Below are 16,451 nucleotides of genomic sequence, written 5' to 3' on the forward strand. Positions count from 1 at the left end.
ACGAACTGGGGGGCCTGTGCCTTTTATATAGTAACATCTGATCAAACCAAATAACTGTCTAGAATTTCACTGGCTTAGTCTGGCCTTCTGATGTGAACACACTGGAGTGTGAATGGCAGGAGCACATTATTCTAGGGAGAATCTTATTTCCCTCTTAAAGGGGTTTAATTGGAGGCAACAATAATTTGTGAAAGTAGTGTGGGCCATTCCTCATATCATCTGTTAGTAAGACCCAAGATTACTAAAAATGAACATGAGATGTTTGAGATGTTTCTTTTACAGGGGAGGTGTGTGTTTTCTTTTTTTTTTTTTAATTTGACTTGGTTTGGACAATGAAACCACAGTAGACATTGAGGGGGCAGGGGGGTTGGTGTATTTTTTTTTTTTTTTTGTTCGCGTCAGTTTCACTTCCCAAGTACGGTCTTTGGATTGCAAGCTCTGTAAGGGGATGTTTACATCCCAATAAATGGCTTTTATTGGAGTAATAACTTTAAAAAACCCTACACAGCAAAACATGGTGTCAATCTTGGGCCTATATTGACCTGGACAGTTCCCCTTTAAATAATGTAACTTTTATCATTCTTGGTATAGTGGGGTGACAGTGAAGTGCTGGTCCAGAGAGAACTGTTCTTTTCTTTGAACTGAAGTTTTGTCAGGGTGGGGGCAGGGGTTGGTCTGGAAAGGTATTTTCCATTGGGGGAGGGGGGGGAGGAAGGGTGGCTGGATATGTGTGTAGGTGTTTTTTTCTTTTAGTACAGCAAATGTTATATGCAGATACAAGGCAAAGTATGTAAATATACCCAGGATCCCATGTTTGGATACTAAAATGAGTCAAGTTCTCACTAAATTGGAATAAATAGCCTCCGCAAGGACCCTGATCTTGCATTGCTTTGGTACATGTTTAGTTTAAACATGTGAATAGCCCTATGAATTTGTGAGGGACTACTCACATGCTTGAGAGTTGGGCACTGAGGCACACTATTCACTTGAACATATACCTGTATAAACAAAATGGTATCGGTCCATCTCTCTTGTCATATTGGACTATTTCTCTGTTGTTGTTTTGTTTTGTAACTGTCATTTAATGATTAGTGGTAATGAAGCTGGTTCTCTCTCTTCTCTTCCCCCCTCCCCTTTTTATTGGAAATCAGTGAGAGAGTGCCCTTCTAAATTAGGTCTGTGAATCTGTGCTATAAATAAATGTACTGTGCTTTGCTGTTCTGCAGACAAATCTAGGTGGCTCTTAAAACTAAACAATACTAGTCTATTTGTTTAAAATAACAAACCAAACACAACTGAAGGATTTATTTATATAGAGATGAAGACTGATATAACAGTTGTAGTAACATGTGTTTTATGTTTTTCACAAGATTAGTTCAGGATTCTTTTTAATACATATACCTTGAAAAAAGGAAGTGAGTGCTACACTTTCCCTTACATATAAATAAAATGGCTTAGATCTGCACAGTATGTGCTGTATTAAAAAGTTGGAATCATTCAGTTAAGAACCCAGTCATCCTGGAGCCTTATTTGTGGTTATCTCAGGTGTCTGGCATCAGTTGCTAATTCATGATATTTCTCAAGTCAATCGGTCAGTGATTTATACCAACTGGAGTTACGGATTTTTCACCAGGAAAAACTATCAGGGATGACAAATTCTGAACACTAGGTAAAGGATATTTACTGCTTTACTCTTTTCTTCTATATTCTGTAAGATAGTTTGCTCAGTGAATGATATTAGTTTCAGGAGCTCCTACTAACATGTCTGTCTGTTCTGTGGTAATTGAGTGCCTCCACCTGTTCAGTGTGTGGTTGTTGGTTTGGAAGTGGTGTTAACTCCAATCAGTCTAGTGTAGAACATGGGGTGAGGTAAGATGTAATGGCTGTCTGGAGCAAGACTTTTTCATCTGTGAAAATGACCAACACAGCCAACTCACTTGTATTAATAGCCTGGATTTCTGTTGCTAACCTACATGACTGCTTCCTCTGAAATGTTCCTAATTGGTTGTCACACATTGGCTGTCAGTAAATATAAGCCACTAAGTGGCAACTTCTTTGTGGTCAGACTTGAAATAAGCAATGCTGAGAGCATGAGTGAGTTAGTTGAGTCACTTTTAATAGGATTGGAAGCTTCACTTGGATGCAAGACTAGCAAAAACCAGTTCAGCTGCTCTTCTTCCCAGTAGCTCAACTTTGTACCATATATTAATGTCACACAGGCATCGTGTGTCTCCTTAGTTTTTGATCTAACAATTTTTTTTTTTGTGTGGTGGTGATGGTCTGCTTCTTGGTATAGAATAAAAGTGGCAACTAAGTTACTGAGTCTGCTTTCTGGTGAGCAAGGTTTTTCAATGTGCTGTATGGTTATGGTTTAAAAAAATGTAGTAGGGTTTAACTGATTAACCTTGATCACTCTGCAGGAGAGGCTCCTATAGTGTTTTATTTGTACACTGAATTCTTATGAGCTCTAAATGGACTAATAAAAATACTTTATCCATTGAATTCTTTCTCTTTCTCACCTCAGATTTACATCAGATGTCCTTTGGAAGAGACATGGAGCTGGAACACTTTGATGAGCGTGATAAAGCACAGCGGTATGGCAGAGGGTCACGGGTAAATGGTCTGCCTAGCCCTACCCACAGTGCCCACTGCAGCTTTTACCGAACCCGCACTCTACAAACCCTCAGTTCTGAGAAAAAAGCCAAGAAAGTTCGTTTCTATCGCAACGGAGACCGGTATTTCAAAGGGATTGTCTATGCCATCTCCCCCGACCGGTTTAGATCTTTTGAGGCCCTGTTGGCTGATCTGACCCGAACTCTGTCTGATAATGTGAATCTGCCCCAGGGAGTGAGAACAATCTACACCATTGATGGTACCAAGAAGATTTCCACCTTGGACCAGCTAGTGGAAGGTGAATAAGAGAGGCAGGGTGTAAAGTTCCTATCTGTATCACTACTTTATTTTACCACTGTTATATTTGCATCAATGCATGCCTAATATTTCAAATATGTTTTGAGCTTCTTCAAGACTAACTTTCCACAAATATGAGGAGTACATAGTATTGTGATTCAAATGATCACATAGGCTTTTCTTTTCTCATGGGGGAGAACCTATATCTCAATCATAGCTTGAAGCATATACTGTCTACTTGCACTTAGGAGGAAGCTATTTGTCTCCTTTCAGACTATGGGTTCTATATTCCTTTCTGAAAGTGGTGACCTTTCCCTTTCTCCTCCCTTCATGGTAGCCCTCCTAGATTTCAGAGCTCTCTGACAGTTCCTAATTTCATGTTAAAACCTTGCTGAAGGGTTTAAACTAAACTATATCAAGCCATTGGTACCCTTATTTATCTACTTGTTACAACAGCAGATATCCTCAGTGATACTAAAGGCCAGTACTGATGGGGTTTAAAGATTTTCTCTCACTTCATAGTGAAGACCTCTAGTTGTTCCCCTCCAATAAATGTCTTGCCTTATGTGGGTGGAGAGTACTCCAGTTACTTAACAGAAGTAAAAGTAGGTTCTGTGATAAAGGCTAATGTCACTCTTCAGCTCAATCAGGGCCCATTGTCTGAACCATAAATTGCCATTTTATTTCTCCTGCAATGCAGTGGTGATATCAAACCCATGAGCGGTGGAATACACATTGTTCCTTAGTGCTAGGGAGCTCCAAATTCAGAGTCATCTTCTAAACTGGGGCTCCCTCGCCTCAAGTGCAGGACACTGACTCCAAGATACTTGCTGTCTTGCCTTTGGCTTCTTTCTTCGCATAGAGAGAACAGTTCTCAGAATAGAATAAAGAAACCTTGTGTCTAACTTTCTTCCTAGTCAAGTGGAACGGAGCTCCAGTTATAGTTCTGGAGTGTATGAGAAAAGGATAAAACTTAATTTAATCCCTAAACATAGTAATGTGAGAGACCTGCTGTCAGCCCAGCCTGTGGCCTTAACTCTGTGAATGTATTTTTGCAAAACTTAAAGGTAAATCTTTGCCTGTGTGGGTAGGAGGGAAGAAGAGTCCTCACACTTTTTAGTACTATTCTACTCTTAAACAAAAATACCTTTAGTAACAGTTAATAGGTCAGGACCAAACTTGCAGGGTTACTCATGTGAGTAGTCCTATTGATTTAAGTAGGTATTTATTTATATTTCTCTAATGGCTAGAGGCTTCAGTGAGGTACTAAGTGCTGTACCCTCCACTTGTGTTGGGTTTTTTTAATGTCCTTGTGACACAACTCATCATTTCAGCATATGGTGAGAGGGGAACAGGTAGAGAAACTAATATGAGGAGGGAAAGAAGATACTAATAAACAATATATTTGGCATAACAAAGCAATCTCAGCACACAAAATACTTAGCTGTTATCAAAGGATTTTTGTAGGCATCACAGCAAAGAAAGGTCTTAAGGAGGGGTTTGAAAGAGGACGAAGTGGTGAAGGAGTAATTTTTTACAGAGCTCCTCCCTGCGTAGGAGGCAGAATGAAAGACCATGTAAAAGTGCTTGAGTGAAAGATGGGTGCTTGAGTGTCAGTGGGACTGCTCTCATAAGTAAGGGATTGCAGGTTCAAGCCCATAACTCTGGTTTTGGGCTTTCAGATTCCAAGGTAGGATTGGAGCAATAGTAGACCTGTGCAGTATTTATATTAGGCTGGGGGAAAGTAACTACCAGGAGGGCGATGAAAGAAATAGCCATTGCTATCCATTCCAGGACAATGCTTCTCTTTTCTTTTAAATAATTAATTGATCTCTTCATACTATTTACTGATGCAGTCACCAGGAAGCAAATGTCCCTAATATAAATGCTGACTGGCTGGTAGCTAAAAGCTGTGCAAATGCCAGCTGTCAAGGACAGTGAATATGATGCAGAGGGTATATTAAAATTAAATTACCTTGCAAATTTAACCTGATCAGCTGATGCACTTATCTAGTAATTTATCAGTTATTGCCAACCTGTGAAATAATGTGGATGTTATTGATTATTGGAATACCAGTGTTTAAAGTGAAAATTTCCCTTTTTTTTTTTAAATTAGAGAGAGCAAGTTGGTTATTTTGGGGCAGGCAAACCGAATGTCTTCTCTTCCTGTGCCTACCCCTCCACCGAGTGTTAGTGTAATGCTCAAATCTAAAATGTATATTCCTATTTCTATGTGCCACTGGTAGGATTGAAAGGAGTAAATCCTTGTGTATAATTAAAAAAATACATGCTTGCCCCACCCAAAAACAGTTGGTCTCTTCTGGAGATCTGGTGCTGTACTTGTATAAAACTACAAGATGGAATACTTTACAGATTTACAAGCCAATCAGAACAATGCAGAGTACAGATTCACTCACTGGCTGTTAATGGAATGAGTGTTTTATTTAAACCTTTTTTTTTTCTTTTCAAATTTAACAGACTTTGCTAGTTTATAACAGCAATAATTAACTTGCAGCTGTTGCTTTTTGTTTAAAGAGCTGAAAAATCACTTGGCTTTGCCGCCTCCCCAATTACATTCCTGTTCAGGCTGTTAACATGTCAAGTGTTGCATTGTGTTCATGATTAGACTAATACTTTCTCACTATATGTACTAACTTCATGAGATCTTTTTCATTCAGATATTTTCCATCAAAAAGAAAGGAAGTTACATTTTTGATGAGACTATGTCTACATTGTCATGTATGTCGGCAAAACTTACGTCGCTCAGAGGTATGAGTATTCCATTTCAGTGAGCGACATAAGTTAAGCTGGTATAAGCTTCTCCCACTGCCCCTAGCTTCTAGCACTCATGGGGTGGGTCGGGGGTTAATGCCAATGGGAGGGTTCTCTCCTGTCTGTATAGAACGTCTTCACCATGTACACTGTAGCAACACAATTGTACCAGTACAGTTGTGCCACGGCTGCACTGTAAATGTAGACATGCCCTTAGGTGCAAACCCTGTAACTAGTGATGGTTCATTCTGAAATTCAGAGTTCTTTCTTTTCTTATCCTTCCCTCTCCACTGAGGAGAATGCTGCATGCTTCCCGTAAGAGTAGGGTGAGGGAGGACTTTGTCTGTCTTCCTAGGATGACTCATGAGAGGTGTTGACAGGCTCTGGAGAGAGATTCTCTTGGCTGTAAGGATGTGGCTGTAACGGAGCTGTGTGGGAGGTAGTTCCGAAGGAACAAATAGGATGCAAATTGGCTGCTTTGCATCAGCAGTGTTCTTTGTTGGTATGCAGGAAGCCTAATTCCTGAAACGACCAGTCAGGTGAAATTTCATTTTTCTTTTCTTTTTTTTTTTTTTCCAAAACACTTCAGGAATCGTAGATGTGTCTTCCATTAATTTAAATTAAAATCTACTGGGCTACTTTGAAAAATTCAACTCAGATTTCTTTGGCAATTAGACCTATATAGCATAGGAAATGCCTTGGTTTTGCTAAGGAAAGGTGCACAGATCTTCAGTGTCCCCATAATTTGCTACCTTCCCTTCTCCTTTCACCTCAGCCAAATGAAGGACTGTAATGGCTTTTAGAGTTACTTTCTGCTGTCAAATCTAATGTTGTAAATAGCTTCTGAACACTGACTTACTATACATGGATTTGAGTGCTAAAAGGTGAAGATTTTTTCATTCCTCCTGATACAAATGAAATCAAGAAATTTACATATTGCAAATACTACCTGATCATAGAGATGTAGACTAAGTTATCTATTCTGTACGCAACTCTCAGGAATTGGCAAATGCTTAATTTATCTTGCTGTTCCATATAAACCCTGGGGATTCATAGAAGTATATTAAGTGGATCCAAGAAAGGGTGGACTAGCAGTTCTGAGCCTTAAGAACTGTTGTTGTACATCTTAACTAAGAACAATAATAGATTGGATTAAGCGTGAAAACTTTAAAACATGGGTTATATATTCCTCAACCTTAGCTCTTGTAGTAATAGTCCAATTACCAAAAAGAAATAAACCATGATTGTGCTTATTTTATTTGTATTCCCATAGTGCCTACAAGCCCTCGTCATTTACCAGGACCCCGTTGTGGTAGGTGCTGTGTACAACACAGAACAAAAAGACAATCCCTGGCCCAAAGAGTTTATAATCTAAGTATAAAACAGATGGATGCAGACAGGAGTACAAGGAAACAATGATACAATATTGGTCAACATGGCAGGCAGAAGTATCAGGTCACCAGTGACCTAATTGTTGTGAAACTTTTTGGTAGGCCTTACCTCAAAGGAGGGTTTGAAAGGAGAGTAATGAGGTAGCTTTGTGCATGGTTCTAGGGAGCTCCCCCCAACCATGGGGAGCAGTGTAGAAGAAAGAAGGTGCTTGTTTGGTAAGTGGGTGATAGAGGCTGGCATCATGGGCTACTTGGAAGCAGAAGCTCTCCCTTCGGTAGCGAGTGAGAGATGAGCTGTGAAGACAAATCACTGATGTTTGATGAGATAGAGAAAGGGGATAAAATGGAGGGATTCAGAGGGGTGACATGGTCAAAATGGCAGGCTAGGAAAGTGATCTTTGCAGCGGCATTCTGTAGATAGTGCAGTGGGCTGCAATGGCACTACACACATGAGCATAATTAAGCCTATGTGTAAATGTTTGTGGAATCAGGGCTTTGAACATCTGCAACACTTAATGTTTGGTTGTCATCCTGTCTTTGTAGTCCATTCCACCTGGTGGAAGGCTACCATCATTCCTCCACCCAATTATCCTGGGACTTTATTGCCTTCCCCCCACATGAGGGCTAAGGGGATGGGGAGGAGACAGCTGTCTCCTCCCTGTACCAGACTTTAGGAGATCCAGCCTCATTCCCCATCTTCTTTAGGAGATGCCGTCCCCTAATCCACCTCCAATTCTGTTTTATTCTGGAACCAGACCCCCTGTTGATCAATACTTGCACTAGGCACCTGCTGCCAGGAGGCACTAGCAATTTTTTTGGCTGCCACTGCCACCATGCCTCCAAATCCCTGCTGGCTTCACAGATGGCGAACAGTTCCATCCCTAATAGCAGCTGTAATCTTATCCACTCCCCATTCCTCAGATGCTGAACATGCAATTGCATGACAGGCAACCATCACCCTTTCCCACTCACATAACTTAGCCACCAGCTAATTACCCTCTTCTGGTCTTGTCCAACCACGAGGGCCAGGAAGCTCCCCTGTAAGACCATCTGCAATATCTCAGCCTAGGAAAAGGACCAGGCTCTACCTCTAGTCCTTAACTCCACCCACTTAAAAGCTTGACAAGCAGGATAATGGACACATTAGTCAAGAGAATATTAACATACTAGAAAAGACCAAAAGGGCAACTAAAATGCAACTTTGCTCCTTTTCTTAGAATGTTCACATAAAGAATTAATGCTACCTCTTCCTAGCAGACATTTTGCCTCTTAGTGGCCATCTTTTACAGATCTTTTAAAGAGAACAAGCACAGCACGCCATAAAAGAACAGTTCTGCACTGGAAAAACTACCTTTGCTGGCAAATGTAGATCAGTCCAGTGGGTAATTTTTTTTTTTTTTTTTTTTTTCCCCTTCTGGCATAGACCAGGCCTAAGTTTCTTTCTTTTCAAAGATTGCTGTCATCTATGGCTTTGAATATTAAGATTTTTATTCTACTTGGAGTAGTATAACAGCACATTAGTTTAAATGCTGAGCACTCTCAGAATTTGTAACGTGTTCGCTTGTGTATTATTGAGCCAGTAAGTAAATTGTACATGAAACATCACCCACTTTCCTGTTGTTCAGCATGCTTTCTCCTTACTTTAGTTCTGTGTGTCTTAATTTTGTACTGATTTAAGTTTCACCCTCTTTTGTGTTTACGCCCTATAAATGCTTGTCAATGGCTATAATTTCCTTCACTGCTCCCTTAGTTGTCAGATAGCCAGGGCATATGATTAGGGCTAGATTGTGTCTTTTTAAGCACAATTGTAAACAAGTCATAGTACTTCAGCTTCATAACCCTTGAGTAGCCCCTATGAGACATTGTGCCTCTGAGGCATCTCTTTGACACACATTTCCTCTCTGCTTCCCTTTTGCGCTGGGGTCAGATAGTCATTTGCTGTTGGCCCTTACCGGCCCTTACCAAATTTCAGCCACTGTCCCCATCCCCCAGAAAAGGGAAAAGAGTGACTGCAACTTTATGGCTATTAACAGGCGTCCCAGCCACTGCTGCTACCTGGACACGGTGAAGCACCTGAAATTCCAGCAAGCCCCTCCGATTGTGAGCTTTGACAAAGTCCAAGTTGAAAGATGGGATTGCTTCCATACTCCTTTGTCTTCCCCTTTCCTCTGCCTTCACCAAATTGCTTCCGTCTTGTTCGGACTGAATCGCAGCCAGCCAATCCTTATTCAAGCCCCAGCTTACGTGGCTTCCTCTTCTTTAGACTGTGGCTCTTATTTAAACTATGGCTAAATGTCTACGACTGTGTCTACACTTGCCTCATAGCAACTGTGAGTGAACCTTAAGGAAAATAACTCTCTTGTTCTGTGGCTACCAGTATAGAGTGGAAGAGAAATACTGAATCTCCTCATTGGATTATGGATCCTAGCCCTAATGAGCACTGACATAATTCCAGCACTCCATGTTAGTCGCAGAAAAACTTTTTGTTTCCCTTTAATCAAACTTCTAAGGGAAAAAAGATATTTTCAGAACTGGAAACAGAATCAAGGTGAACACTCTTTGCATTTTGGCTGGCTTGTCTTATCACAAAGGCAATTAAGGTGGGAGGATTAGTCTTAACTTTGAACTTTCTGACCGCTATCAGTTAGGATCCTGATTCAGGAAAGTTAAACGTGCTGAGGTGCTTCCCTGGATTAAAAATGCTTTCCTGAATTGGGGCCTCAGTGTTAAAAAAAAACAAAAACAAAAACTTGCATATATGCATCACTATGAAATCAGGGTGTAGTTTACGTAGGACAGGACAAATACAATACACTTCTCAAACACTGAATTCAGTGGCCTTTAGGAACATACGTGTGACTCCCACAGCTGCAAACTGACTTCCCTGAAGTTGTCCTATGGTAAATGATATATTTGTAATTCTCTATTGGAAACTTACCATATTGCATCACAACTTCAAGACTACTTAAAAAATAAAGTGCATCTAGTCTTCCTCCTCCTTTTTAAAACAAACAAAAAGCCATGAAAATAACAATGCAGTTTAGGTAGAGCAAGTTACATAAATTTACATAAACATTTAGAACCAGATGAAATCTAGGCTGTTCCCTTTTAGGAAAAATGTACCTTAGCAAAAGGATGATATCACTGTTTGGTGCAATGCTGCAGTAAAACTGGCAGCTAAAATTGCCGAGGAAAGTCTGGCATACAAGCCAGCAAAATCAGTGACTGCTTTCTCACTCTTTATTTTTTTTGTTTTATAGTAGCTACTAATGTGATAACCAAGAGTAAATACTTGTACCATGACGTGCTCACTCCTCTGTTGCTATTCAGTAGGCATCTAATTGTGCAGATCATGCAGAATGGGCTACCCAAAGCTTTCTTTGCAAAAAAGGGGGCAAATCCTGCATGTTCGGTACATTAATGGTCTATCTTTTGGGGTGGTAATAGTTGTTAAAATCCATAATATATTTAAGTAACCAGCTTGATATTTAGCTGTGAACTAAAATGCAGAATGGAGGTAGCCTGCCCCTTGGAAATATGACAACATTCTAAAATGATTTTTTTTTTTCTAGACAGTATTTCTCTAATTCGGTGACTGCTCAGTCAGTTGCCGTGTTGCAACAACACCGTCTTAATGTAAACTTATAACTGTCAGAAAAGCCTGCAAACTATTTTAATAAACCTAAGTAGACACACGCTATTTTGCTATTGATTGTGAATGCCCAGAAATAAGTGGCTTTGTTAATGTAAGAGGGCCTAAAATACCTTGACACAAGTTCCTCTCTATCAAAAGTAAACCCATTCTATACAGTGTATTGACTTACTGCATAAAACATACGTCTGTAAAGCACTCTTTAAAAGAAATTCTGATTATATTAATAGCTGTACTTTAAAATTCTTGAAATCTATGGATGAGGTGTTTTACACAAAGAGGGAGCACTTACATAGTGTTTGACCTTGCAACAATGGAATAGTTAGTGCAAAAAATATTGGTCAGGGACACGGATAAAAGAGAATGTGTCTTGTTTGATCACTCTTAGATCATTACTACATTTAATCGCTAAAGCCTTTTGTTCTGAGGCTACCAGCTATGTATACTTGTAATAAAGGAAGTGCTTAACTCTGTATCTCATAAAAGGAGCAGAAGTGGGGTTATTTTGGTCAGTCATTTCTTAACACCTGGGCTTTGCAATGACATTTGAAATGTTATTGCAAACTTGAATCTACATCATGAATAAAATGTGATTAAATATTTCCCTTCCTCTGCCCTCCTGGCATTTTATTGTCCAGTTTAAAGGGACAATCCAGCCTTCTTACAATTTTTTTTTATTTTGATTACTGTAATCTCCTCCTGGCTGGCCTTTCTGAGATTCTTATAGTATCCATCTTCCTCCATAATGGCCTTAAAGATTATCTTCTTCATTTGTTCTGCTGACGCTGTTGCCTCCTCCTTTTGAGTCCCTCCACTGGCTTCACCTTGCTCACCTCATCAAGCACTTAACTTTTCATTGTTACCTTTTGGGCAACACACAGATCCATCCTGGCATAGGTCTCAGGTCTTACTGCTTATCTGATCTTCCTGTCCCCAGCCCCTCTATTTGTCCAGTGATGATAGTCTTGACACTTGCATATCTTCACATATCAATGCCTTTTTACATGCTGCGCTATGTGACTGGAATGACATCCCACTTGGTCCAGAGATCCATTAACTTCTCTTTATTTGACTACTTTCTAAAAGCTCATTTCTCCTTTGTCCACTGACTTTTGGTTTGTAATAACTAGGGCCTTTCCAAATTCACGGCCCTGAAAAATGCGTCACAAACCATGAAATCTGGTCTCTTTTGTGTGCTTTTACCTTATACTATACAGACTTCACAGGGGAGACCAGCGTTTCTCAAATTGGGGGTCCTGACCGAAAAGGTAGTTGCAAAGAGGTCACAAAGCTATTTTAGGGGGGTTGTGGTATTGCCACACTTCTGCATTGTTTTCAGAGCTGAGCAGCCAGAGAGTGGTGGCTGTTGCCCAGGCATCCAGCTCTGAAGGCAGCACCCCACCAATAGCAGTGTCGAAGTAAGAGTGGCAATACCATACCAGGCCATCCTTACTTCTGTGCTGCTGGTGGCAGTAGCTCTGCCTTCAGAGCTGCGCTTCTGTCCAGCAGCCGCCGGTCAGTGCAGAAGTAATGGTAGCAGTACTGCACCCCCCCCTCCCCACTCAACAATAACCTTGCACCCCCAACTCATTTTTGGGTCAGGACTCCTACAATTCCAACACTGTGAAATTTCAGATTTAAATAGCTGAAATAAAAAAATTATGACTTTTTTTTAAAATCCTATGATTGTGAATTTGACCAAAATGGGCTGTGAATTTAGTAGGGCCCTAATAATAACACACAAACAGAAACCTGCAGTTGCTATCCTAGATTTTCCCCCCCCCCCCCACCCCAGTGATTTGTACTCTCTCCTGTTGTTGTGGTACAGAGTGGGTTTTTTCCCTGCCTTGTGCAGCACAAAGCATCTTGGGCTTAAGTACTAAGACATGGGTTTTATTATGTTAACATACATTAGACTACTGAAACTGGAAGAATGAAAACATCTAAATTCTATTTGTGAATTCTCTTGGTTTTACCTCTTGCACTAAGTTCAGTTTCAGCACTGATACAGCCAATGTCATTTCTGGCTCATGCACTGATATAGCGTTTGTACTTCAGGGGAAATGTTTAATTCTAAACAGAAAATATTATAATGGTATTTTTAATGGAAATATTTTCTAGTGACCTTAATCAGTTTTTTAACACTGTGATTAAGCTTTGTAACTTTTGGGCCAGAAGTGTTTTAACATTGTGAAATCTATCATTTTAATTCACTCATTCCATATTAGTTTAAGTTTTCAACTTTGTTTTAAAAAAATGAGCCTCTCATTATTCACTATGAAATTAACACAATTTTAAGTTCAAATGTTGAGAACCTTATTTTACGGAAAATATCATTATTTCTAAATTATTTTTCCTAGTACTATTGTGTACTGTTACTTCAAAAGTATGTGAGACCTATGTTTTGTATACAGCGCTGTGAGCCGCTGAAAATCCTGTTGAAGACATGAAATCAGTGGGCCACTTCAAATAATCTGTTGAGGGGTGGGGGGTTTGGAAAAATCTGCTTGTTGCATATCTATATGAAACAGCAGTAATGGAGTATTCAAAGTATATTTAAAAAACTGTCTGAAAAACTTGCAGATAAGAAAACTACTGCTTTAATCCAGTGTATAAATGTAGTTTCTTGATATTATGCTATGAGTAGGTGGCAAAGTGCATCTTTCAAAGATCTGTGATTATGATCTGCAGTGTCTTAGCAGAGAGGATGGAGAAGAGAGAAAAGACATGATTGATACAGGGCAGATCAAAAATAGGATGTAGTTGTGTAAGAAGTGTTTTTGCATTAGTCAGACATATTGGTCTGACGTGTTTTTTTTCTTTTTTCCCTTCAGGGGAGAGCTATGTGTGTGGTTCAATAGAACCTTTCAAAAAACTGGAGTACACGAAGAATGTAAACCCAAATTGGTCAGTGAATGTTAAGACAACATCTACTTCCCGTACGGTGCCGTCTCTTGCCACTGCCAAAGGAAGTCCTTCAGATGCAAGAGAGAATAAAGATTTCATTAGGCCTAAACTGGTCACCATCATCAGGAGTGGTGTGAAACCACGTAAAGCAGTCCGGATTCTGCTTAATAAGAAAACAGCACATTCATTTGAACAGGTTCTTACTGATATAACTGATGCCATCAAGCTGGATTCGGGAGTGGTTAAACGCCTGTACACACTGGATGGAAAACAGGTAAGAGATTTCATTTTAATAATCTCTAGAAACTTCCCCGCACTCCCCCCAAAATGCAGAGTCTTGTCATTACTTTTAGTAACTCGCATGGTAATTAGTTAATTTTGTTCCAATGGGTACTCCATGATTGGTGTTCAGTGCTGGTCTCCTGAATAAGGTTGATATAAATTTTTAAGTTTAATTAAAGATTAATACAAAAAGCGTAATTTTAGTAAAAGATCTTTTCAGGAATAGTTTGCCTCTTTGCCTCAGTGGATGGTCTGGTTATTTATGTGTGTTTGTAGCTCTTAATCTGCCACAAATCAAATTTGCTATGCTGGCTTTGAAAATGTATGTGTCAGAAGGCCGGAATGAAGAATGTGATAAAGTATGCTGAACTCGTTTCTTTAACCTGTCTTTTTTTTTTCTTTTCTGTAACAGCATTATGAACCATTGTTCTTAGTGTCTGTAATTCTAACAACGAGGACACATCGCATTGTATTGAACAGTAATATATTTTCATAGAAAATGTACCTTTTACTTTTTGAGGCATAATTTCAGTTGTAACTTCTTCTTTACAATAGGATAGTTTAAAGTTAAAAAAAAAGGTGGGTGGGAACTTTCCCTCAGACAGAGAGCGGCATGAGGCCTGTTGACCCATGGTGCCCAAACTTGTCAACGAATCTCTTCCAGATGATCCAAAGAGCTGCTCCTTCATCTTTCCAAAACCATATATATCAAGCAATGTCTCTTTCTGCTAAATGTAGCCTGACCAAAACACTGTTCAAATTCTAGAGGCTTTTTTGACCAAGTAAATATAAATGACTACTCTCTTCTGTGTAATGTGCCCTATTGCTTTGGTTTTTTTTTTTTCTTTTGATGTAAATTTAATGTTAAAATATATGGATGATAAATATTGAAGAGGTAATAAACTCACAGGAGGACAGGGGCAAACTGCAGTGTGATCTGAATCAATTAGAGCAGCAATGGCTGCAGGTAAACAAGGGGAGATGTGGTATTCTATAAATGTTAACTCTTACCCTAAGGAAATAGCACAGATACAAAATGTAGAGATAAAACGAAGCAGAAAAAAAAGTTGCATTTAAAGTCTGCCTCTCCCTCTTGCAATAGTTAGTGTCCAAATATTTTTCATATAAGCATGCCTGTAGCGGACAGGATTGTAGAAGAGCATACTGCCCAAGAATATTTGTATCTTGAGACTCTGTCCAGTTCACAATATAAGTAGTAGACATTGAGAAACAGCACAACTTCATTGCCATCTCCCAAAGTCCCATGTACCGTAAAAACAGTTCATGTAGAATGATTAGCATCTTTTTTTCCTTAAGTTGGTAACTCCCATGAGACAGTACAGAGTGGAAAAACTGGATGTCAGCAGTAAGAAGCTGTGAGAGGGCAACTTCAGGGAATGGTAATGGGGAAACAATATTTTACCTCGTCAATAAGGGTCAAGTCTGTAGTGACTAAAAAACCATTCCCATCTGCAGGTTAAAACCTATATGTGACACTTGCGTTGGTGGTTGAAGTCCAGCTCCTGGTTTAAGAGTACGCATCTGAAATATCCATCTTGCAACTGATTCGCTGGCAGTCTTGGCAGAGAAGACAAAGACTGACTGTACATGGCATTCAACCTGCCCTGTGGTCCCTTAAAGTTGAAGCACGTGTGTGAGGAATGTAGTATAACTGCTGTCCATGGTGTACTTGTTTTGTGAGACGAGGCAGCATAGTTTAAGAATGTCTGTCTACTCGTAAACTGGTACGGTGGCACAGCTGCTGTAGTGCTTCAGTGTAGACACTATTCTCCCTTGGCTGTAGTCAATCCACCTTTTTGAGAATTGGAAGCTAGATTGATGGATAAATTCGTCTTGTCAAGGTCACAAGGCAAGTATCTTAACCTCTTGATACCTCCTGTTATACCTGTTTGTAAAATATTGTAGTTGCCCATCTCGCAGGGATGTTGTGAGGGTCAATTAATGTTTGTACAACACTCTGAATGTTTTATAAAGCACCATGTAAATGCTGAGTTTTGTAGCACATGGAGGAATCCGGACTGGAGGGGTATCAATACAGTGTGCCTTTTTTCTTGGTAACGAAAAACTTTCAGTGAACTCAGCTTATTTTTAAACTTGCTTCAAGGAAAGTGCTTTGACTCCTCATATTCACTCTCTTTTATAGTCCACACCCTTCAGAAACACAAACAACAAACCAAACAGAACCCTAGTCAAACTCTTTCGTCTTGTTTCTTAGAATACTTTGTTCCTTCTTCTGCAATCAGAAGTTTGAAAATGGATAGGACTGACCTAGCTGCCAGACATAAGACTTGGATGTTTCTAACTGTGGTGATATCACAGGTTGGCTGGATTCCTTGTCAAGCTGTGACATCTGAGACAAGTTCAAATCAGTGGTGGTCCTGAGAGATTCTACAACCAGTTCTCAGCCAGTAAACCTTGTGGCTACTGGAGCCTCCTTGAGATGGGTGCCCTGACAAACATGCCCTTCTCTATCTATTTTGTTCTGTTTGAAGTAGTATTGTCTGCTGCCTAAGCCT

At 39.8% G+C, this 16,451-nt stretch overlaps 1 protein-coding gene across 1 annotated transcript in view; it reads left to right on the forward strand.

Annotated features, from left to right (window-relative positions):
• The first annotated feature begins 2,535 nt into the window (after positions 1-2,535).
• The window catches only part of LOC116824747 (serine/threonine-protein kinase DCLK1), a 32,597-nt gene continuing 18,681 nt past the window's right edge, over positions 2,536-16,451 (forward strand). The window contains exons 1-3 of the mRNA XM_075065674.1: positions 2,536-2,911; positions 13,560-13,906; positions 14,327-14,393. Of these exons, the coding sequence (XP_074921775.1) occupies positions 2,536-2,911; positions 13,560-13,906; positions 14,327-14,393 (790 nt within the window). The remainder of the gene's footprint in view (positions 2,912-13,559; positions 13,907-14,326; positions 14,394-16,451) is intronic.

The sequence above is a fragment of the Chelonoidis abingdonii genome, chromosome 1, assembly GCF_003597395.2.
Source record: "Chelonoidis abingdonii isolate Lonesome George chromosome 1, CheloAbing_2.0, whole genome shotgun sequence".
Lineage (NCBI taxonomy): Eukaryota > Metazoa > Chordata > Testudines > Testudinidae > Chelonoidis > Chelonoidis abingdonii.